Source organism: Salarias fasciatus, chromosome 2 (assembly GCF_902148845.1).
Source record: "Salarias fasciatus chromosome 2, fSalaFa1.1, whole genome shotgun sequence".
Lineage (NCBI taxonomy): Eukaryota > Metazoa > Chordata > Actinopteri > Blenniiformes > Blenniidae > Salarias > Salarias fasciatus.
This window is the reverse complement of record NC_043746.1, coordinates 19476640-19502490: the sequence shown is the minus strand read 5'-3', so window position 1 is coordinate 19502490 and position 25851 is coordinate 19476640. Positions and strand designations below refer to the sequence as shown.

Below are 25851 nucleotides of genomic sequence, written 5' to 3'. Positions count from 1 at the left end.
TAGCGCCGTGTTCAGATAAAGGTTATCAGAAGAATGATCAAAGTTGAGCATCCACTCCTGAAATGACCTCCGTCGTCGAAGCTTCTCCCACGTAAACAAGTGTTTCTAGAATGAGTCAGAATAACTGCAAACCACAATAATGCTGCTCATGCTGGAGGCCCTTTTGGACTCTGTGTGATAGAAACCAGAGGTTTTAAGATGAATAAATTATACTTTTAATCTTTGCAGATTTTTCAGTCCTCAGGTGATCAGTGATATTTGAACTTTTACAAAAATCCAATATTTATAATATGAAGCTCAAACGGGCAAACAAGACTATGAATTTATTACTTAATGCGGCAATACACGCACGCGTATTGTGTGTGTACTTATTTTTTAAATGGAGATGTTATTGGAATATATTTTTTTAAGATGGTGTTGAAGGTGATACTTAACCGGTTTTAATGACATTCTTAGCATCACATTTTTTCAACAGGCATTTCATAATCAATGTCATGATCAGATCTATCCATCATTGAAGTATATATTTAAAAATAATAATAAGGAACATTAATGGCGGTTCAGGGAGCTGATGTGGGTTAAGAGTTCACATTATTTTTACACGTTTCAAAATAAAAACTAAAAGCTTGTACTGATTTTGGATGTCCGTTTACACAACAATGGTGCTCAGAGCCTCTGAAAACGCAACTTTTGAAAACGACTACCAAAGTGGAACTTTTCAAAAACGCTCCAATTCTGTCAATTTTCTGAAAATCTGTCCCTGTGCATGCACACCATGGCCAGTTATTCTGCATGACTTGATGGGCAGTAACAACAATGGCTCTCAGTCCATACTCTCCTGGGACTTTGTGTAGTTTTATAGTTGACAGTCGCTCGTTATAGCAAACCAAATTTATTGTCTGTTCATACGAATGAACTCGCCATTGTTAACATTTATAACATACTGCTCTCTGCACGTGTGTGTGGTTTCATTTGCAAAACAACCGGCTGGGTAGCATGCTAACTATACTATTTTCACCGTTTCTGCCATGTCCGCGTAATCAGATGTTGTTTTAAAAACGTTGCAGCATAAACACAAAACTTTTTCTGAAAAGAAAACGCGACAACGATGCATTTTCCCTTGAAACATCAAGTAAACAGGACCTAAAACTCAGCACAGTTATACGGCAGAAACCTTCTCAGCTTTGGGGGCTCAGACTTGTGCATGGCCGTGGCCCTCCAGTCCCGCTTTGCTTCAGGAGATTGTTTGACGGTTTTCCCCATCACAGAGTGTTCTGTTACATAGGCGTTTCTTAAATCTGTCTTTTCCATGTCAGAGGTATATGTCCTCCTCGTAGCCCCTCCCCTTGCCCTCCCAGTCACACTCCCACTCCGACACCCCCTCTCACCCTTCCCCTCTCCCTGCACACTTTTGATTCGTCTTTAGAACGAGCGCTGTTGGCAAAGTCAGGGTCAGACCTGCAGATAAAGTTACACTTTATGGAAGAAAAAAAAAAAAAAAAAAACACCCTCTAGTTTTTGGGTTTTCTTTGAATAAACACCGCTGCTTCGGTGAACTTCAGATCAGTTATGATGGATTAAATGTGACAAGTTTTTTAAGGAAAAATGGTATCATGAGAGGTCACCCAGCAGCCCAGAGAGAGTTATCACTCAGCGCTGTGGTTTTCTCCATGCAGCGTTTTTTTTTTTTTTTTTCTTGTCTTGTTTTTCCGCAGATTGTTTTGGTTTTCTGTCTCACAATTTCTGCTCTCATCAACTTTGTTTTGTCGCTGCAGAAGCAGCTGCCAACTCTGTCTAGTCTGAAATTAAATTTCAAATACAACACATTTAGCATAATGTGGATTCCAGGCAGCGACGTTGTCAATCCCAAATTATAACCTGGATCTCCTTTATTCATTGATTTTGAAGCAAAGACCTCGTTACTGTTTCCAACACAAACTGCGTTTTAGCATCTTGCATCATGCAAATGGCACGTTTACGTTTTCCTCCTCAAGTTTCTCTCCTTATGCTTTTGCTGACGCTGTTGATGCTGCCTTTAGGGGGTTCTGTGCATCACACATTTAACTCTGATATTTTAGCTTCGATTACAGATTTTCAACACTTTAATGAAGATTATGGCGATCATATTTGGATTTAGATACTTCAGAGCAATATATAACTATCTAAAAAAGATCAAGAATAAATTGTCCATTTTATACAGTCTCTTCTCTGTGTGGCAAAGTTGCCTCCTTTTATACTTCTGATATCTGTCTTTGTGTGTGTGTGTGTGTGTGTGTGTGTGTGTGTGTGTGTGTGTGTGTCTGTGTGTGTGTGTGTGTGTGTGTGTGTGTGTGTGTGTGTGTGTGTGTGTGTGTGTACCCTTGAGTTTACACCCTGGTAATGGCTGCTTGCACCTACTGCATATTAATTGATGTTGTTGTACTTAATGTTAAATATTTAAAAGCCAGGTTCCTGTTGTTGCCTCATTTTGTGGATTTTTTTTGTTTTTTGAACATTGCAAAATATCTGTTTGTTCCTGTTTTCAGATCACTTCAGCACAAACACCGCGACACCTAATCAGATCTAATAGAGTGTGACAATGTAAAATTATGCTCGATCCCCCGCATTCTGCGGCTCTCGAGCCACTCGGCGAGTCAAGTACGGTCCTGCAGGTTTCTTAGATCTAGAAAAATGTCACATGAAGTGTGTCTCTTGGAGGTGTCGGGTGAAACAGCCTCAGCTCTGTGATAAGGTGCAACTTTGAAGTTGTGAATGGGGTTAGAGGCATGAGTAAACCTCTGCAGGCTATTATGACCGCCACTCCCCCATCGCTGAGCATCTTTTCCTGTCTGCTGCCCTCACACCAGTCGTGTCTCTTCCAAGCCTCCAGTATCTCCTTTTACCTGCCACTGCAGCCTTGTTTGAAGTAGCGAGTCGTGTAATCCAATTTTTATATGTATTGTTTTTTTTTTGTTGTTTTTTTTTAAATGATCTGCCACAGTATTTACTTTTTTAATCAGTGTTGATGTCTGTGTGACTGGGGCCTTTGAGATGAGGTGTTATAAAGCGTTTTTTATCTGTCATTTAGCCACATAGCGGTCATTAGCAAACTGTAATTAATTGCTTGTTTTAGTAACACTTGTCGCTCTGGCAATCGTACCAGAGACCCTTTCGTCTGGTAATTTACCTTGATGAGGACAGCGCTGAGTTTTAACTTCAAAATATCCTCCAGCTAAGACTTTTATTTCAGTCCAACAGCTCGCTCGTTTCCACAGCGCGCCGCTACAGACACGCGTAGCGACATACGTGAATGCAGGAAACCAGCTCACGGTTCAACTTCAACTCAAAGCGGACTGTAAAACCTCCTGGAAACACGTTAGCTCCACTCAGATCAACGTTTTTAAAGTCTAGCAAACACATACAGTTTGACCAGAAAGCCGATCTGCATGCGACTATTGAGACTTTAATTATGACATAGTGTACCCTGTTACGACAGGGTATGTCAAAACCAATAATGTAATAATGACCAATACTTTAATACCTGACAGTAATGTAGTAAATTTGGCATTTTCCAATGCAGTAAAAGCCCATTACCTAGTAATCTGTCAACAGTGTAAAAATGTACTTGATTCTTTATAATAATTACATTTTCTCAACATGTAATAAGTGATGGAAGTAGCATTAAAAAATCCCTGCAAAATGTAATAATTGCAGATAATACATGAGCAGGACTGCAGTTCTTGCAGTATTTTTGATATTTCATTACATTATTTTCAAGTTATTTTTTTTTTAAATGGTCAAAATGAGGATTGTGTTGGCAGCTATTATTGATTGTTGCTGGGTTCATCCCATCCACAATAAAGGAAAACAAGGAATTTGCGACTTTACTATTTGTCATATTTCTGTGTTGCTGACTTCCACGCTTGCAGTGATCTGTGATGTTGAAGGTCTACTGAAAGTAGCCAAGTACTGACAAGTGTGAAGAGTGCATTTCAAGGCGAAACGATTTCAAGCATAAACCTATAAAAACCTTCATGCATGTAAAAGGGCACAAAGATAACAGTCCATATAAGCGTGCTGACTGGTTCTTGTATGTTTTGGCCAAAAATAACTTCTCTGAACCACCAAGCTGTGTCTTCCTAACTATTAAAATAATGTTTGCGTGGTGTCAGACATGTAGCAGTATCACAGAGAAGTACTGGATGTCTCGGCAGAGAAAAATGGCCGTCTTCAAGTGAAGTGCATGAGAAGCATTCAGGTGGTCGGCTGCCAGCAGGGAGGAGGTAAACCAATGTGCCCCTGTGAGCTCCTTTCTCTTTTTACTGCGGAGCGCCGAGACTCACATATAGCAGTAGCACATCACCCTGACTGATTTCCCCGGCACTTCCCGGGGAATTGTCATCACCCCAGGTCAATGTCTAAACTTTCCCATGCATCAAAATATATTGTAATTGACTCCATTTGTAATTCCTCCAGAGATCTGGCACTGGGCTGGAGCTCTGATGGCTGCCAAAAGCAATAAAGTCTCATAGACATGACCCCCATTGTAAACAAGCCCTCCTTCCAGAGTGTGAGGTATAGTAAAGTGCACGGGTCTTTTTTTTTTTTTTTTTTTGTAGAGGAGGGGGTGGTCTTGTTGCACTTTTACAAATTGGCTCCACATAACACTTTCAATCCAAATATTGTAATTTTAAAATGATGTAGTTCTCACGTCCTGTTTTAATCTTCCTGGGTTAATGTTTCTGTGCTCACCACTCCTCTATTATAGATTTTACAATTATAGGATATTGGATAATCTGATGTTGCAAAATAGACATTTTCCCCCCTCAACACAGTGTTCGTGGGAGAGAAAATGCATTATAGATGTACTGTTATGCAGTATGATGTCGCCATGTTAATTCATAATACTCATAAATATATCAGTGCAGCTAATGAGCCATAAGTAATGTTAAATAATTGTTGTGGAAAAGCCATGTAACATAAAGGAACTTCATCTGTTGGGTTTTCGGTCATTATGACATTAAATCATACGTGTTACTGAGAGAGTTATATCTCATCTCCTCCTTCCAGATGTGAGTTGTTTGGATTGATAAGAATGGCTGCAGCTTGTGATCATAGCTGCAGTGCGGATTTGCAGATTAACCATTACAGATTTTAACCTTATGATTTTACTCTTCAGGGGGTCAGCAAACAGACAAATCCTTCATTATGCTAACAGTTCTGTTACATGAAGGGTTTAAGGAAAATGCAAATTAAAAGAGGAAATAGAGCAAAAGCAAAAAGGATTTTGCCTTTTATGTGCAAGCAATTACTGCAATATTGATGGGAAATTATACAGTTTTGATTTTGCGCACTGTGGATTTGGGTCCTCCGAGTGAAATTAATTGTGTCGCCTACCGAATGACATTCTGCTTTCCAGTATGAGATAGTGAAGTCTATTCTCTGGACTAATTGTGTCTTATTCAATGTAACTTGTGCACTCAATTATTTAGAAGCAAATGCATACCTTAAACCCGTCACAATAATGCTTTTAATGAACAAAACATGAGTAAGGAGTTTGCTTGTCAGCTAATAACTAAAAACGCATTTATTAAGTTTCTACTTAATACTAAGGTGTGTGTTCAGAAAATGTTTTCCTTATGCTCTCCATCAAAATTTATCTTGCACCTTCTCCTCCTGACTGCCTTTTCCTAAAATCTTATGATCCAAGGTAATCAGACAGAACGATGTGACTGCTTTCTCACTGCAACAATATCATTTTCATGACCACAAGTTGAGCTGCTTTGATTCCTGCTGAAAGGGGAACACACAGAGTCATGTTTTTCTTTTTTCTTTTCCTCTGTCTTTTCTGTTTCCTCTGCTGTACAGTCGGCTGTCTCCTGCTTCATCTCTCATTCACTTTGGGGTGCCACAAAAGACTTTATAACAAAAAAACAAAAAAAAAAGTGAGGGTTGTATTTAGGAAAAGTCAAATTCAGTCCAACAAGTGTTTCAAAAAAAAAAAAAAAAAAAGTCTTCCAAATTTAACAAAATGGTCTTAAGAAGACGTACGATCCATCAATGTCTTGGTTTCATTGGGCTGATCAATAACCAATTTTACCCTGATGTGATGAATATGCCCTTCAGCAGACATTATGCATAAGTGACCGAGTTCTCTGGAGGTCAGTCTCTACATGTGCTTTATTTGCAATATTGTTATTATTATTATTCGAACATTTGTAATCTCACAAGCTTGAAAGATATTTTAGTCACTAGACAATTTTCAAAGTATTGCAATAAAAAACATCACTAAATGTGAGAATAATATAAATATAAACGATAGAAAGGCTTTATTGTTGTCCTATGATGTGCATTGAAGTTGAATAGCTTCTCATCTCAAACGGCAAATGAACAAAAATGGTGCAATATAACAAAAAAATCATGCAATACAGCAATAGATTAATTGGTGTCTCACAGTAGATGTTTACATAATGATGTGTACGCATAAAAATACTATAAATGTAGGAACGTTTGCATATATGCATAGACAAATCATGTTTTTTCTTGCACCAACTAGCACACTACACCGATAATTTTAACTGGAAAATTATACAATATGTGATGAAATGCACTGTAAATGTAAAAGTGCATTTGACTGTATGGGGTAATGTGTTGTCACATACATAATTGTGGTCACTTCCTTTGTTTTCCAATCGCACTGCAGAAGTCCTGGAGGCTCTCTGGTGCAGTATGCAGTCCTACTGTTGGCTTTCTGATGCTTTATTTTTTTTACAAACCACATAAGTCATCCGTCTCTATTCTTATGACAAGCACGCACGTCAAGTGGTAAAAATATGAATGTAGATGCTGAAGACTGAATAAAGCTGGTGGTACATCATTTTTAATTAGTGTTTCATCTTGTGCCACTCTCTGAACCCACCCATCATGTAAAGGAAAATCCACTTTCAACCATCATGGTAAATTGTTTCTGTCTGAAAAAAAAAAAAAAAAGTCTAAAACTAAAATCTTTATGAACAGAAATGTAAGGTGAAATCTCAGCCATGGTTTAAATCGAAATATTTTTGCTGCCCCATTTTTGTTTTGTTTTGTTTTTTTGTCCTCTGTCACACATCCCAAACTCATAAACTCATTTTGCGATGCTGATAAACGTATTTCAAAATGACCTTCTCTCTCGGTTGTAATGTTGCGTTTGTCTTTGTTTTTACGAGTGTGTAGATTATTTAGAACTTGATCTTTTATGCCACGTTGGCAGTGACGTTCAGAATAAATCTCAATTCCCTTTGTAACCTTTGGCAGGACCGCAAGAGCACTGGTTGAAAGATTGGTATTATTTCTCCATAAATCCAAATGAAAATTGCCCCCTTCTCCAAACCACTGAATGGGAAGTAGACATCTCCACATTATAGCGGCTGATTTGGTGTCGTGAGCTGCGGAGTATTTCCCCCCTGGCAGTTTGTTTGGAGGAAACGGGGGGAAAACGGCTTAACGAAATATGTTTCTCCTCTCTTTTGTTCTTCTCAGTGAGAAATGCATCCTCTGCTGGTATAACTTAGCTCGCCTCGATAGATGGGAGGATGTTGACCACCGAGTTAGAGCTTCGCTTTCCAAATGGCTTTTGTCTTTCCTGCACTCCCTCTTGTCATTACTCATCCGCCGCAGGTATTTCTCCTCATTGTGAGAAAATGTATGTGTATTCAGACGCTCGCAGGTCTTCCTCACAGCCATCATTGGCACATACAAGCCCCCCCCGTTCTCCTCCGTTCCTGCTCTGATCCGCTCGGATTGTGTATTCAGAAGATGCCAGTGTTGCCACGTTTCTGTCCCCTGAAAATAGCAGTGTTATTTTTGTGGTAATTTTACTAATGATATCCCCAAAGAATCTGTGCTAGATTCCGTAGACGCCTGATTATTAGAGCAAAGAAGGATAGCAATAATAATATGTATGTATTTCTAAAAAGCAGAAGCTGGCCCATAGCATCAAAATATATAAATAAAAATGTGTTTGTTCAGTGCGAAGGCTGATTTATTATATACACTTCAGCTGCTGTATTTATGTGTGCCAGTTTGTCTCAGCGGTGAGCAATTCCCATGTAAACAGTAGTCTGTAGTGCCGTCCCTTGGCTTCCCTCTGATCCTGTAAATGGCTCCCCTGAAACATCATTGCAGTCGCTTGAGCCACAATTTCTTGGCAATTGTGGTTTCTATAATCAGCATTTCAGCCAAGTCATTATCCAATACTATCACTCAAGCCTCAAGCAGCCATCATAAGCCATATTAAATGTGGAAGACCTTCCCGACGCTCAATGCGAATGTAATTGTTTCGGCTCTTGCGTCACCCGTCCACTCCCCTGGCCGCTCGCTTGCCTTTTTCACCATTAGCAGGGCTGAGATCACAGTGACAGGAGCATGTGGATCTCCGAGGCCCCATCAGCAGAGAAACAGACTATGTGATAGTGTGGTTTTCTCACTGTCATTCCCAGGAGTCGGTTGTCCGAGGGATTGAGGAGGAGGGATTGTGAATCTCCCACTCTGTCTGCCCGGCTTGCCGGCTGAAAAGTCTAATAATGACAGTGACCTCACCTCCCGCTCCCGTCGTATTGCTCCCAGACCGATCGCAGCGGCCAGTTTCGGTGCATCTGTGAGTGCGCTCCAGAGGACCTGGGATCCCTGCGCGTTTGTGTTGGAGGCTGTTTCAACGTAATGGGGGGAGTGCGCGCGATCCACAATAACGCCATCCCATCTCATTGTCAGAAAATGAGGCAAAGGGCAAAGCCAAGCTGTGGAACTGATGTAAAGCACGACAAGGTTGACCCTCGTGTCGCCGAGGCCACATCTGATGACAGCTTGTCTATTATCCTACTTTTCACTTCCTTCGCACCTTCCTTCCACTCAAGTGGATGTTCTAACCTTGCGAATGTCACTCCGGCGTGAACCCGGTAGTTTAATTTGTCAGGGCTTGTCATTAAGAGTGGCTGTTTAGAAGCTCAATCAGGGTTTGCAACAAATCATAAAACAAATTAAAACAATGAGCTATAAAGACGAGTGTCTGTTAATGTGCAAATTCGGACCGTCATCATTTGTTCATAGACGTCAGTGATTTTAAGTGTGTGTCACAACAAGATTAGCCCAAACTGCTACCTGTCAATGGGCCATGTCGTTCATTCAGCGGCGCACGTTTATTGTTTATGTGTGCACTTCTGCCAAGTAAGTAGATGTATGATTGCCTCCATCCATCTGTTTGCTTGTCTGTTTGTCTCGTTGGGCGTGTTGAAGTGCCGGACTGGATGGAATTTGCTGTGCGCAGAAACACTCTCAAGGGGGAGAATCACAGAGGGTCTGTGACCCTTTGACCCCTCCTGTTGGACAGGTCTCACTATTGAGTTTCACATAAACGCAGCTCGTGACTCGCATCGCCTCAAAGAGGAAGATAAACCTATTCATTTTCGGTGACCTTAAGACCTCCCACCTGGCTTTTCATCCGTCTCTGTTGAACTTGATTGTGTTTGAAATGCTGTCTATTTGACTGCGTTTGTTTTTTTGGAGCCATCAATCTTTTTTTTCTCCCCCCCCCCCCCCCCCCCCCCCCGTCTCATTTGTGCTCCAAAGGCCAACAGTTTCAGCTTTACACGAATACCAAAACCAATTCTAGCTGAAAGTAAACAGAAAGGCTTTCAATCAAGGACTCTTTATACTAAATACCGCCAATACTGCAGTGAATTGATGAAACCTCTCCACTTACTGCGCCGTGTATCTGCAGTTCACGAAGATTTATCTACAAAGGATGATACATGTTTTAGTGACTGACTTTCTGCATAGCAGACTTTTAATGTTTTCCTTTTCTAGTGTGTGCGCGTGTGCGTGCACATGAATAAAACTAAACCCTTAACAGCAACCTAAACATGTTACTGCATCCATGATCCTGTCCCGACTTATCCCCTAAGACGCTACTTACTGTTTGAAGTCTTTACATGAAAGGCCTGATCTGAATACTGTGGATTCCACAGCAACTCTGCAACCAGTGATTACAGGCTGATTAACGAGCCACTACAGAAACACACACTGTACACACACAAATTCAAACGCACTTAGCTTTCTGGGCCATGCACAACTGGATTAAACCCAAGTCAGTATGTCACAACTTGCAGAGACCCACTTGGTTGAAGTTATTTTTTCTGCTTCTTCTTTAGGAATCTATTTTGTTTTTATCATGGAGAATATCTTGCTTTCAAAGTGCAAATCCGGCTAATCATCTAACCCTGTATCCTTCTCGTTCCTTTGCAGTGTCTGCCGAGATCTTAAAGAGCAGTTTGACCACCATGGAGCGCCACATTCAAAGGCTGGAAAACGACATTGAAAACTTTCCCAAAAAGGATGACCAGCAAGACAAGTTTGTGGAAAAGATGTCGATATCCTTTTTTAACGCATTTCCATGGAATCGCACAGGTCTGTACTTAATTTTGCTGTCCTAGAGACGGGTATTGTAGCATATTAGGACATTATCTGCAGTATTTTGTTGTCAGACGTGCCAAAGGTCTGAGCTGTTTGTGTTCTCTCTGGCAGTGGAAGGCAGTTTAAGTCACTTGGTGTGATAGGTGGCACCCTGGGGGATTTAGGGAATGGATCTGGCTGCCTTGCTGTGAGATGTTGATCAGATCTCCCTTTTTACTCCTCCCCGGGTCCCAAGAGGGAAATCATGCCCGTGGCTATTTTTACTGCACTCTGCCACCGCGGCCCGTCCCCCTGGGTACTCTAATAGGGGCTCCAGGCCCCCTCACACCAACTTATCGCCTATTCCTGATTTCATCTCCTGACCGGCCGTTAGCCTTCCCCCACAACCGTCCGCGCCTTTTCTCGTGGCGCCTCTCCTGTTTCGATAACGGAGTGTTTCACTTAAGGCCCGAGCGTCTGTGCTCCCAAATTGAATTACCCGTGTCCCCACATTTTCTCGTGTGCCCTCTCGGAAAGGGAAAGGTCCTCACCGCGTAGGTTTGATCAATGGTAAAAATCAAGTCTGTTGTCAATATCCTCGGGGAAGGGCGCCTTTCATGAAGAAATGAAAACACAACATAAGGAGTGAAGCAGTCAACAAGCTCGTCTTGTGTTTTTCTTCAACATTATTAAGAAAAAGAAAGGATTACTCTGGAGTAATCTCAAATGTGAGTAGGTGTTTCCATATGCTGGGTTCTCACAAATAAGGCAGCATTTAACATGGTTTTTGCTTCCTTTTATCCAAGATTTATGGAGGCTGAGTTTGCACATTGGGTGTTATAAGAGTAATAGCATTCTCGCACATTAACAATCTGTTCCCAGTCAAAGAAGGGCTTTTAAATTTGTATAATTACAAAAAGAAAAAAGAAAAAAAGAAACACTGAGGCAAAGACCTCCCTGGCAGCAGCTTGGAAGAAGAGCAGGCAGGCAAGAAAGCTGCTCTGTCCCCCAATGTCAGTATTGATTCCCAGGCTCCTTTGAGAACTAGATGCTTCAGTGAGAGGAAATGGAGAAGTGTAGATATACTGCGGTATGGCTCTCCTTCACTGTCTGGAGTTCCTCCCTCGAGGGGGGCTGAGAGAAGCTGGCTGGATGTGACCTGAAACACCTCACTTCCTTCTTTCTGCCCTTCTACCCAAGTTTTGCTGCCAGGAAGGAGGCTTAGCGGGATTTAACAAGACATATTTTAGCTTTTGCTTTATTTAAAGCACTCACAGCGGGAAAGGACTGACAGAGATAGCTATTCTCGTCTCCATCTGTGTTGTTTCCCATTTCCATAATTATTATTGGTACAGTAGTTTCATCTGCACTGTTATGATTAAGTGATAAAAATAAGACTGGTCCAGTCATTATAGCAAGTGCGTCAGGAATACCAGTGCTGCTACTGTGTGATTGGTGGCGGGGCCGCATTGTTTTTGCTTTCGTTGGAGAAAAAAAATAAATGTTCTCATTCCAGGTTGCTCTGTTCTGATGTTTATAGTACACAGGCCACTACAAGTACAAGTGCAATCACATAATTCTGCTCGATGCTTTTAGAGAGTTGTGGTGCCGCAGGTGTTTTTCTTACCCCGGGACATTTGTGTATGTTCGTAGAGTCGGCCCACTTCCCCGAGGTTTGTCATCTAGAACAATTTTTCTCCCGCTTTAAACCTCCTAACATATCAAATTTTGGGCTGGTTGTGTGCAAGCGAGCGTGGCGGTGGAATGAAACCACATACACATGGAGCAAACAGAGAGATTAGGAGATAGAAAGTGGAGACTGTTTGATTTGCTGAGGTTTTAGTACCCGTGTTTGCAATGAGCTTAGGTAGCACTCTAATCTGTGTTGCATAGCTAAGTGTTGGAACAATGACAGTGTGAAATACAGTGTTGTATATTTTGGGCTGACATTTCCTTCGGCGCACATAAGAAAGCCAAGTCAAGGCAAACATACCTTTTTAAACTTTATCCTGGGATTAAAAAAAAGAGAGAGAGAGAGAGAGAGAGAGAGAGGATGTTGGCTCCTTGAAGCTTGACAGATGGAAGAACAACAACAGCTAAAAGTCATGCATTTGATGCTTGAGCAACCCTGAAAAAGTTAAGTGAAGCCCTGTTGGCTTGACTGTTGGACACTGTGATGAATGAGCCGGCCTGTATGTGTGTGTGTGTGTATGAGCGAGAAACAGGGGAAGAGAGAGAGTAATTTACAGTCGGTGTGTATGTGAGTACATGTGCTGCTGTTTCAGCTCTTGTCACATTTCCCCGAGATTAATTTGATCAGGCCTGGGTCACTGCGAGGTATTTTAAATGTAATATGTGCCCCAAAGCGCCATAGTTTTAATTAAATCTTTAACCATAAATTATGGTATTTATTTATTTATTTATTTATTTATTTATTTATTTATTTATTTATTTATTTATTTATGCTTGTTTGTCACTTTTTTTGTTTTCACATGCATTTTTTTATTTAGGCTGTTTAAGCGTTTCCTCTTATTCAAAGCTCTGTTACATTTGTAACAGCTGTTGAATCAAGCTATTTTCCGAAGGATATTATGGTGCTGAAATTATTGGAACGAAAGAAAGAAAGAAAGAAAGAAAAAAGAAAGAAAGAAAAGCTTAGGGGAACCACTTCATTCGGCTTTATTGATACATTTTTCTCCTTCCATTACTGTAATGTATGCAAATGACTGAACGGGGTGTTTGTTCAGCAGTTTAGTGATCTCTATCTGTCAGAAGTAATGGGGGCCCACAAAGGCTGTAGAGTTGAGGCACAAGCCCCAGAGAGTCCTATTTCACCAGAGAGGCTATTGCTGTCACGTGCACACACTCACTCTCTCTCTCACACACACACACACACACACACACACACACACACACACACACTCACACGTTTGCTTCTGGATATGACAGAATAGAGTACTGTGGGACTATGCATGCTAGAATATTGATGTAGTGAGGTGGCTTGATGGGAGCGGTGAGAGACCGGACTGAGCCTTGATGAACGCCCGGAGACGTCCAATATATCTCCCTCAGCTGGACTCAACGACTCAACCCAACCTGCTGATGTCTCGCTTAACCTTTACTGGATGCCGATTTAAAAACACAACTTTTATTTTTCATCCATGCAATTAAAATTATTAATACTACTAAAACAGCTTCAGTAAGCTTTTTTTATATAGAAAAATAGCGTGTGTAACGCACTTGAATAATCTAAAATGCATTGTTTTAATGGTGGCTTCCCTGTTCCCTGGAGATGACACTGCGGCAGAATCGTTCTGTCGTTCTAACAATCAGGTAGCTTTTCATTTTAACACATACAGAAACTGAGTTAAAAAAAAAAAAAAAAAACAGATTTCTTGATGGTAGTAGATTTTCTATCATTCTTCTTGACGAAGATTTTTCTCGCTCGTCTTACTTTTTCTTGTCCTTTTTTTTCATGCATCCTGCACGATGTCATTTCCATCCTTTTAAACACTTTTAATGCACCTGTTCACTGTTTTTTTTTTTTTTTTGTCCTATTTGGATCCAAGTTATTTTCTTTTAGTTTGTGAGAAAGTGAGTCTGCTTTTGTGTTTGGTATTGTTGCACACTCATTCAGTTTTCAGTGTTCAATGCCCCTGTTGCTGCTGAAGACTTCCACAAGGCTGCGCGAAGAGAGCTGAGTGGCTTGACGCGATTCCTCACAGTCTTTCGTTTGAAAATAGTCACATTTACTCAAGAGTTCAGTTTCTAAAGTCTCAAGTTAGCCAAGGACTAGGCAGCATTGTCATACTAATTACTTTTGATATCAACCTGAACTCTTCACTTTAAGTGTTTATGCGAAATGTTTGTACAAAACTAAATTATGATGGGTTCATTTAGTTCTCTACTATTTTTACAGTGCCGACATCTTCTCTCACAATTTCTTTCAGATGGCTTGCTCTATGAGCAGGAATACTGTACGAAATGGTTTAAAGAAACATATCGCATCCACATTGGTGTGCACGCAATATGTGGATGACAGACTTACCATCTGTTTACACTGCATGAAAAATACAGAGAAGTGACATATTTTGTATGCTTCTTTTGATAAGTATTAATTTTAGTAACTCAGATAGCATCAAAATTGATCATAGTATTTGTGCATCAGTTCAATATGTAGGAAAAGATCTTAGAAACATTCATTATCCTTATGACAACAGGCGCGTCACCATGCTTAAAGCACCGCTGATAAAGATCACGGCATATTTGAGGAGTCTGCGTGACGAATACTATAGAGACAGCCGAGCAGATCTGAGGAATAATGTCAAATTGACAGATAAATCGTTATTGACAGTGCCTTTGAAAATACAGGAGGTGTACACTAAGAGAGGAGAACTGTACAGACAGCTGGTGACTCTGTGGTCAACACTTTCCTGTTATGGCTGAGAGTCCATTAGTACCCTAAAGGGATCTAGGCATTGACATTATGGCTGTCACACATGAGAGACAAACATCTCTATGATTGTCTTAAAATCTTTTGTATCATAAATGTCATGACCACCGCCTTGCTGCACTGCTGCGAGCCACATCTTCTCTTAACGAACAGGATCGCAGAAAAACACGGCAATCCAAGTAATAGCAGTGCTACAAACTTTTCCTGTGTCCTTCGCTGCTGTTAGAAAAGAGGTCTAGTTCTTGACTGTTCTTATCTATATAGATTTCTTTCTTTCATGAAGATAATGTTTCTGTGCGTGAATGAAGTTATTTCTGTGAACTGAAGTGCGTCAAGGTAGTTCTCACCTCTTATGCCTCGGATAGTGGCTTCAAGCTCCGGTTAATGAAATCCACACGTGATGAAATACTGAAATCTCATTGTGTTTAGAAGCCTTCAGAGAGAAAACCATGAATATTTATCATATGGATAATCATCTATATTTGAGTAGATGAAATTAGCCTTTGAATATGAGAGTGACCTCAAACAGGTGGAGGCGGGGTGGGAGGGGGGCGCCATGCATGGGGCAGTGTCAGTAACTCCTCGTCCGTGCCTTGAGGATCGACAGATGCGTTCACACAAGTGCCATCTTATTTACTTCACCCTCCTGAGGTCGAGGTTTCCTCCAGTGCGCTTATGGATGGCCCGTGTCAAACTGCAACTGTTGCAGACGCTCTTGGCTTCAGGCTAGGGTTGTGTACAGTTGCAGCAATCGCTTGTATTGGCACCAGGCACTTAAGGTCAAATAAATTGCTGTTAGTGAAACAATTGTTCTGTTTAGCAGGTCACTGAGTTTCTATCAGAGTTTCTTTTCTTTCTTTTTTTTTTTTTTTTTTGCCTTTTTAAGATAAGTGCAGTGATCTTTCGAAACATTACCCTAGTTTAATACACTTTTGTGTATGAAAGTATTTACAGAACCATCATGTTTATTTCTGTATGCTTGTGTATAATAAAACTAGGTTAAAACATGCTGGTGGCACCCTGAATATCTCTTCTCTCTTTTTTTTTTTTTTTTTTAAAGCAAAAATACTTAAACGCCCACCCCCCTTTGGCACATGTAAGCTCACTCTCTTAATCACCACCTTCCTTCAAGCCCATAACCCCCCCGCCCCAACACACACCCCAAACCAAGTGTTTTTCTCTGCTAATGAAATTCACTGTAAACTGTGTGGCCAATTAACTAAAGCACAGATAAACCGATGGAGCCTTTTAATTATCCGAAATTCAGTGAAAATGTGCATTAAATAAGCAGAGATGCTTAAAGGGTTTGAACCCTTTACTTGAGTTCTTCCTCTGCGTTGCTCACCTCAACTGGAATGTCTAGAAATCGAAGAAAAACAACAAAAATAATGAGATAATGTAATCATTAGAACAAATAGTCATGGTTCAAGTTGCATTCTGTGTCTCAGAGGAGATAATTTAAATTTAACCGACTGTGTAGTAGTTGACATATCTGTATGAAACACACTGGAACATCACTACAAACAGAGAAAACTGGAAAAGACAGTGTGACACCTTGATTTTTGATTTTGCCATAGAGTGAGTCAGGTTACTTTGCCGTGCTGCGGATGTACAAACACTATGACTAATATCTGCATTCACAGCTTTAAGACCTCTTGTGTAGCTTATAGTACAGTCATGCTGATGCACAGTACTGCTGCCACTCCAATGCCAGGTGTCAAACTGTACAGCTCTTCTCCTTTTTTGCTAATTTGCCTTTAAACATCACTCTGACAAGTAAAGTCAATATGATCCCCTGTGGCATAGGACCAATTTCTGTATTTAAGAGACAAGCAGCATGTTTTCAGGATATTAAAAGGAAGACTTTCAGTTGGGAGTAAGTCTGCAGTCAAGGTAACATGATTGAAGTTGTGGGAGAATGAACTGTAGAAATTGATGTTTCTGATAGTTGCTGCTCTACACAGTATCCAAAAAAAGGGAAAAAAAGACCTCATAAACACCAGCTTGGATTAAATGAACCAAATCAAATGAGACTGAACAGCTTAGATACAAGCATAAACTGCAATCCATGGTCATGTATATGCAATATTCAGAATATATTGAAGTTTCTGCATTTGAAGTAGTCACACCAGAATTTTACACCTAAGCTCGATTTAAGTCTGAGAGGTCCAGTGGTCCAATCATGCATTAATTTAGACATTTTCAGAAGCCAAAATCTATCTTTAGTAGCCCACAATATAAATCCCGCTTTATGGGTCCTTAAATGTGTAATTATTTGTACCAGATGTCGTGTCCCCAAAAAAAAAAAAAAAAAAAAAACTGAGTGCAAGAAAATGACTTTGCATTCATAGAGAGGCTTCGCGACTGCACAGAAAGCCCTAGCTGTGCTTGATTATGGTTTTTATGTGAGCAGAATTTTGGCACTACATTGAAGCCATACCAGGAGCCAAAAACTAAAGATTTTATGCCTAACCAGCATTTTTTTTTTTTTTTTTTTGATTTTTGATCACCAAAGTTGGTTTTTATTTACAAATGGTAACCAACTATATTAAGCCCTGCTTTAGTAAGATTTAAGATTTTAATTAATTTGATTTATTAATGTGTGTGTGTGTGTGTGTGTGTGTGTGTGTGTGTGTGTGTGTGTGTGTGTGTGTGTGTGTGTGTGTGTGTGTGTGTGTGTGTGTGTGTGCGCGCGCTCCAGTCGTACCAGGGAATTTCTGAGAAGTTTTCCAATCAGTATGTTGTTAGGCTGTGACTCTTGGCCTGATGTGGCAGCTCCATTAACCAGTAGAGTAAGCCTGCCGACAGACTGCTGTGACTCCGGTCTCCAGCGGCTGGAGGGGGTGTGGCACTGAGTACACGAGGTACACCCATGATGTACTCTCGATACAGCCCTTTGCTCCTGAGTGAGCAACTGTCATATTCCACTGATAAAGCCTCCATGCCCTGCCAGTCGTGGAGGGTGTCCTCTGGGATCCACTGCGGGGATTCAGGTCTGCTCCCCTGCAATCTAAAATGTTTCCGTATGCCCCAGCCATATACATTTTTATGACTTCTTCTGCAAGGTTGATGCTCACTGGGTGAGCTTCTAATAGGCGTACTCTGCAGAGGTGATAAGTCACAACAGACACAGCTTTTGAATAGAAAATTATTTGTTTAGTTAATCTGTTTTATCTCCATGTTTCCATGCGTCGCTCAGCTGCTGTATTACTTTGCCACTATTGACCCAGGTCTCCGGTGATTATTTCTGCTCTACTGAAAATCAGGCTAAGGACCCAGTGGCAGAGGCTCCAATCTGCACCTCATTACTTCCCCAAAAGGCCCGGGCTTAGTGCAGGGTAATAGACAGAGGCCCAGTCGCCCTCATTTGTCATGGGCTCCTGGGTTTGATGCAAAGCCCCCCTTGAGCACTTGTTGCTGAGCTCTAATCCTGCAGTAGACACCAGCCACACTTCTCTGCTTAGCCATCCACTCTCTCTGCCGTCATGGCTCATGATTTCACTTTCATTTGATGTTTTAATGAAATCCCTGAGACTCAGGTGAATGGCAGGCCCATTGTTGGAAAATTATTCTATCAAATGCAAGTTGAAGGGAAACGTGACTGAAGTCGTCTGCCTTGTAAATATGCGGGTTTACAGTGTTTATCAGTGAACAAATCCATCAATGGAGGATTCCAAAAAGCCAGTAGGCAGGCGCACTGGTGCACACAATGCGGCTTCGATCTTCCCAATGACTCCTCACTGCTCATTTCAAGCAAGGACTAAAAGTGAGACTATTCCTGCTGTGGATGCAATGTTTAGCATTTAATGCTGGTAGATAATGTAAAGAGCATGCATTTATACAGAGGTGACATTTATGCCTTTGTATTCTAATATATAACCTTGTGGCACCATTTGTTGTGCGGTTTTTGCAAATCAGTGCGGTGAGACAGCACCCTAAAGACTGCAAAACCTCCCTGATGAAAAGACCTCAAGTATCATGAGCCCGAGTTGCTGCGTGCACCAAATGAAAGCCGCTCTACAATTTAAATCAACCAATGCCCGGACACTTCCCCTCCCTCCCCCTCGGTAGTGTTTTTCTTTTCTTGCCGAAGCTGTCGAGTGAATACGGCGTTGTTCTGCCGTTCGCCACCGGGCCTTTCTGTTGCTTTCTAACTTTGCTCAGTGGCGGCTATCCTTCGTCTCCCCTGACAAGGCCGACGGACGGATAAGTGCATCCGCATGACTGCGGGCCATCTTCTCAGCAGCCCTCTCATATATATGGCCCCACAAACGATTTGCCGAACTTATTGACTGGATTTGCTCGCGTCGGAGTAATTAGGCGCTTCATTATGCAAATAAAGTGCACTAATTGCCTCACGTCTGCTAATTGATTATAAGATATGTTATATGGTTGACATTAGGGGTCGAGTCTTTCAGAAAAGATTTGGTCTACAACGGTGTGAGCCTTGCACTTTGTGAATAAATTAATGACAGCAAATAACGCAGTGGGCCACTTCCTCGGCACGTCACTGTGCGCTCGGCGCCGCAAATTTGAGACACAATAGAAAAGTCGGTGGAGAAAGAGATCGCTAATTAAAATGAATCAGTGACAGTCAGAAACACTAACAGTTACAAACGGCAATCTGATGGTAGTCAACAGGGGATTCTCCATTAATTGGCAAAATGAGGCTCATCAATCACACAGAGGGGGGGGTGCTGCACAGACAGTATCCTGTCAGAGTCACCCACTGTGGGGGGAGCAGCATGACGTGTGTCTCTGGGACAGATTCATGTAGAGAAGAAACCGTCTCTTCTCTCTCTCTCTCTCTCTCCTCTCTCTCTCTCTCTCTCTCTCTCTCCCTCTCTCTCTCTCTCCTCTCTCTCTCTCTCTCTCTCTCTCTCTCTCCCCCCCCTCCCCCTCCCTCCACAATCCTCTTCCTCACCACATGTGGCTCTCAGTAGACATCTCTCCAACTCATTCTGACAGGCTTTGTTTTTCCTTGCCGCATTTCAAATGTGGATTGGCTGGCATTCTCTGCCAGTCAAGGCCGAGACAGAATTGTCAAAACACAATGTTGAATTCCAGCTTTTAGAGGATATTCTTTGCTGATGACATGTGCCGAGAGGCTTGTAACTCCATACTACTTCTTCACATTCATATACTCCCAAAAATACTGGTACCGTCGATTTTCTTTACAAGAAGAGACCTTGATCATTTTGTTGAAGTATAAATAGCTATTCTCTAACACTGACAGCAATTTCTAAAGATTTAATTGGTTCAAATGTATGACTTTTTTCCCTTCATTGTGAAACAGTCGAAGGGAATTCACATTGCAGGACAGAAATGTGTGAACTTTCCATGACCTCAAGAAGGATAGTATTATTCTTGTTCATTTTGGTGGGTAATGTGCTGCTTTGAGTCAGCAAGCCAACTAATGCCCGGGAACATAACATCCAGCGGTCTGCCTACAAGGCAATAAATATACCCAGGCAATGATTGACTGCTTCATCAGTTCAACCAATCAATGAGCTGCTTCTAGTCTTTATGTCACTCTCTGGGTGTAGGACAGTCACACACAAAGCGAGACTTGAAAGAGTTCTTGCTTTATGCTCTTCCTCTGCTTCACTGGTGCATCTAATTTTGCTCCTTCATGTATCTGTACGGTACAGACCGGAATAATTGACTTGCCACTGAGGCTGTATTGTTACCTGATAGGTGCTGGTATTGTATGTTGATATCCTCATTACCTCGTTCCAGGGCATCAAATCAGTAATATGTCAGAGCTGCCACGGAAAATAGAGTATTTACAATTAGCTTTACAGCATCCTCTAACACGGCTAATATACTGCAAGTCAAAACAAAAGTCATGCCTGTATGAGTTTGTATTGACAATTAACCTCGAATTAGCAGCATGGATAGATAGGTTGACCCCCAGAAGTGCCACTGGTTGTGTTGATAGCTCTTCCACAGATGTGATTACATGAGATTAGCCTGTTTGCACGGCAGAGGGACCGCTTGCCGGTGCGTCGACGCATTTGGTGTCAGTTATTACGTTAGTCCGAGCCCGCTATAACGGTGACGTAGAAATGAAAATGGATAAGTAACATAAATGGCTCAGATTCCTCTCTACCCTCTCTATTTTTGCTCTCTCTTTTTTCTCTCTGTCACACAGCGTTTTCAGTTGATGGCACTCAGCCTTGTCATTTAACAGCGACAGGGATGCGTGAGACACATCTGCTACCTGAACCAGCAGCTGACCTTGAATTGACTTTCTGTGATGAAGACTTATGGTTGATCCTTGGGCTCTTTGCTTTGATTCCTCCGTGCCTTGCAGCCATTGCCATTACTTTAAATTGTGGAGAACATGACTAGACGCTAGCAAGAGCCTTTAAATTTCACACCTTTGCTTCTTTGTGATATATTTAGTGTTGAATGAGAAAGAGTATTCCACATTGACTTGTTTTAAAATGTAAACTTATGTAACTAGTAACAAATAAGCAGACATATAATTATGCAGCGCTATAATTATGTAGGAAAAAAAAAATCTCTGTTAGAGCTGGTGCTCATCTGCAAACCATTCTGAGTTTCTCTCATCAATCTGTATTACTTGGAGGATTCCAAGTTCCTCGTTTCCTTTCAAGTGTCTTAAATTGTGTTCTGCAGGGACGAAGGTGTGGCCTGCTGGTCGTCAGTCACACTCTGTGAACAGCCAGTATGCCCACAGAACTTAACGTATGGCCTCATGCATTGTTTTGGAGATCCCTGTTTTGTTACTTTACCTTGTATTTAGGAACACCGACATATTGTATTTAAAGAAGTCTTTGAAATGCTAATTTAAAGGGGGGGGGTACATTTTGAACCAGCAGCTCCTCCCATTTCACAGCTCAACACCCAAAGCACTGTGTTGATGACACTGTTTGCCTTTTTAATTATTCTCCTCTGTTCAGACCTCCTGCGGTCTGAGAGGGAGCCTGTTTTACCACACCAGCAACTACTGTACATGCAGATCCAGGCACATTTCTGTTTATCCGGTTTCCTGATGTTGCACGTCGCAGCGCAGACGAAGGTATGAAAGCACACGTCCAGAGGTGCGTCTTTGAATAAGCCGTTAACTGACGGGTACATGCCGGCTGTGCTACGGCAGCTCATTGGTGATGAGATGTTGTTGTAGAGTGGCGCTGCAGGGATGCCAATATTAAACCGCTAACCTGGGGGAGATGTGCATGTTGTCTGCAAAAATGCAGGCAAACAAAATCTCCTCCTCGGCGGAGCAGACCCTGGCACCCGTAATTGTGATTGAAAACGGGTCGGGAAGCTTTCTATATTGTTTCTTGGAGCAAGTTGAAACACGATGTGGCAAAATAAATAACATTTTGAGCCATTTGAATGACTGACTGCACTTTTCATGAGCTCTGTAGGCCGAGTGGGCTCTTGAGGCACGTTTGTGATGGATAGTACAGCAGGGGTTATGATGCCTGAGGCTTGTTTGATGCTGTGGTCATATTCTTCCATTTCTGAGCGTAAGGTCATGATGCTCCATTTGAAAATTAATTCTATTTGCATGTACTCCGTCGACCCACTACAGCAATTTGCATGAGAAAGTCCGATTTTTAAAGGTCAATTTATAAAACTCAATGTATGTTGTGGCAGTCTTCATATCTTTTTTCTCCATTTGTTTAATCCCTGTAGCAATGTGACGATGTAGATATATTTGCTGCACCACCTGGTTCACAAGTGTTACTCAGTGGCAAATGGAGATGGAGAATCCAGGATGAATTAGTAAATGTAACCCTTCAGCATAAACAAAACTGTAGCAGTTATGCTTGCAAACATGACGCGTCTTCACAGTTTCACATTATAATTGGTCAGTGTTTGTTTAGGATTTTAGAAGGCGAAATGCCACAGTGGATCTATTATTTTCTTTCTTTTTTGGAGGGGGCTTTCGACAACAACAAAAATTGGAATCTACATGTTCAAGCCTTTCTGTGCAGAGTTTGCATGTTCTCCCTGGGCCTCTGGATCTTCTCCACATGCTCTGGTTTCATACTCCATTCTGAAAACAGATATATGATTATGTGTTTTCCCTGCCCTGGACAAATCCAATGAAATGTTGTGCCTATTTGTAATGTAGCTCAATTTTTGGTTCTTTAATTTCTTCACGGAGCAGCCTGTATTTCACCTTGTTACCGCAGTGTCACTGTGTTTCATACATTATTCGTGATTATCTTTTTTTCTGGATTGGTTTAATTTCTTATACAAGGATGCAAAGAGGAAAAAGGAAAGGTAAAGTCCTTAAATATCTTTATGTGTTGAAGAATCCAAATTGTGTTGCCAATCCTCAATAGCAGAGCATCAAAAGGAAGTGCTCAATTTAAGTAATCATTCACATTTTGAATGCCTATGTTTAACAAAAACAGTAGATTTTCCTATCCTATTTTGTTTGTTTATGCTTTTTTTTTTTGGCCTCTACATGAAAGAAAAATAATGATTTTTTTTTTTTCCAGAAATTATCAAATTAGAATTGCTGTGGTTTGAATTATTATTGTTCCACTTAAAACTCATGTTATTTGAAGCATGAAGGTCAACTCCAGTTTAAGCCTTACAGCGATACTACCATCATTATATCACAGGGCTGTTGCTAGTGCATTGTAGCAGTGCAATTACATGAAATAGATTTGTATTATTTTTTTTTTTTTCTCCAGGTAGTTCACATTACCTCCATATCCAGGGCTATTTGTTCAGCATCGGTGTTTGTCCTGTAATTATGCAATATGACAGTGAGCGTGATAATGATGTTTTGTTGTGTCGGCGCCATAAACCTGATGGTCTCGATGCTGTTTGGCTGTGCACAACAGTCAAAAAGGGGCCCGGTCACAGCACCAGGGGCATCAGGCTGAGACTCCATACAGACGCAGCTCAGGATAGTTTAAATCTACAGACTCGCTCTGAAACTGAATAAGTTTTCATGAACTTGACAATTATTTGACTGTTTATCAGTTATAATTGCACTCTGTCAAAAATAAATGGCATTAGTCATTTAGCTATCTGCGGGGGGGGGGGGCACGGGAGGGGACACTCGAGTGGGTTATGCGGTCCTCCAGTGTCACAGCACTCAGAACTATCACAAAATGACAGTCATTGTGTTTGTGCGCATGTGTGTGTGTATGTGAGGGGGGTGTTTAAGGGGAGTGCAGGAATGTGTACACATGAGATAGCTGCGAGGCAGCGCAGAATGATAGCTGTGAATGAGGCGTTTTCCATTGAAGTGATTAAAATGATTGAGGACAGCGGCAAACTCATTCATCTCTGAGCAAGGTGATGAGGGACGTTCTGTATGTGTGAGTGTCTGAAAGAAAGTGCGGCATTCATGTACGCGCGTGTGTGCGCGTGCGTGCGTGCGTGTGTGTGTGTGTGTGTGTCACGGATGTAGAACAAGTTGTGAAATGGGACTGGCATGGCGGCGGCTCCAGAGATGTTGAGCGATGCCCACAGGAGGGCCGTGTCTTTTCACTGTACATCTGAAAAGACAGCCAAATATTTATCATCGCCCCACCACGGCATCCACCCCACATTTTAATTTGACCTTCATCAGAATGAAGTGAACAATTCCTCATTGCCAGCCTCTGTGCCAGTTTAGGTTTTATTCTTATGTTTGTGTCATATTTTCTACAACCTCACGCTGTTTATTGATGCTCGCTGAATAGCAGCTCTTTGAGGTTTCTATGGATGTGATTAAGCTGGACTTTAATCAGTTTGTCTGTTCTGTTCAGGAGATCCTCTTTAATTACCTCAGTGAGTGGAGAGGGTTGATGATGTAGGTGTGTGTGTGTGTGTGCGTTTTGTTCACCTTGTAGTAAGTGATAGGTGGGTGGAGCAGTTATTTTTGATACTATTATCATTTTTGTTCTGTCTCCCCTTCAAGCAAAGGTTAAACAACACCGTGTACTTTGAATGTAAGCAGAGCCAGCCACACTGGGCTTGTTGGCTACACATAACCACTCTTAAGCACATTAAGTGTATTTCCAAACTCACTTAGCATTGGCAGCCCTCGCAAAAGTGTTGATTTGAGGTCCACAGGTTCATGTTTCCCTCCTCCTCCTCCTCCTTCTCCCTTTGACTCGCTCTGCCTCTGCCTCTCCCATCAACTCTTCTAATCTCCCAAATGCCATCCACACTCACTGTTCATCCCCTGCCTTCAGGATTGGTTTCACACAGTGATCCCCTCACTGACCAGACAGACGGCTCAACAATTAACCTCCAAGGCTGACCTGAAATATCTCAAACCCTCTCCTCTCAGCATCCTTATTGGCCTCTAATAGATTTCTAACAGGTGGGAAAAAGTGGATTGAATTTCACCCATCTAACCCCTAGGCTCTGTACAGAAACACTGTTCAGTTTGTTGTCTTTTTCTTCCTTTTTTTTTTCTTCGTTCTTGCTAAATACCACAGTCGTGACTGTGTTACAGGATGTTGCCTGAGCTGAATGTGTAATGCCGGAGTAAGGTGTGTGATAGATACGTTGTGCCAGTGTGTTAATAACGGCATAAGACTTTGTGGCACTTTGTGGAGAAACGTTCTTCCGACCGCTTCTCAATTTCCATAATGTTCCAAGCCGCTTCATTTTGGTTTGTGAGCTAAAAGCCAAAAAAGCACTCTGCTGGAGCCAGTTTGACTGAACCTGTATTCCCCATGACGAAGATTATTCCGTCTGTTATTTAATGTCACTTTAGCCATTATTGCAGAATATACAGCCGGTGTTTTGTCTGTTCCCTACCTTTCTGACGATTATCCCACACAGGACAATGAAAATGTACCGCCGTGCTGCGGACGTATTGGCAGACCACCGATTCCCATCTGTCTTTTTTTTTTTTTTTTTTTGTATATTTTAAACTGAAGCTCAGTGACACCCTAAGTGATCTTTGAGTGCACCACTTTGGCGCTCTGCGTTCGGTTTCATTGTTATGGCTCCAAAATGCGCCTGCCTGCTGTTACGCACATGGGTTTAAATGG

General features: G+C 41.6%; 1 protein-coding gene across 5 annotated transcripts in view; it reads left to right on the top strand.

Moving 5' to 3' along the window:
- diaph2 (diaphanous-related formin 2) overlaps positions 1-25851 on the top strand; it is a 372939-nt gene that overhangs the window by 258953 nt on the left and 88135 nt on the right. For all 5 annotated transcript variants that reach the window (XM_030103500.1, XM_030103494.1, XM_030103505.1 and 2 more), the window contains one exon: positions 10261-10385. In XM_030103500.1, the coding sequence (XP_029959360.1) occupies positions 10261-10385 (125 nt within the window). The remainder of the gene's footprint in view (positions 1-10260; positions 10386-25851) is intronic.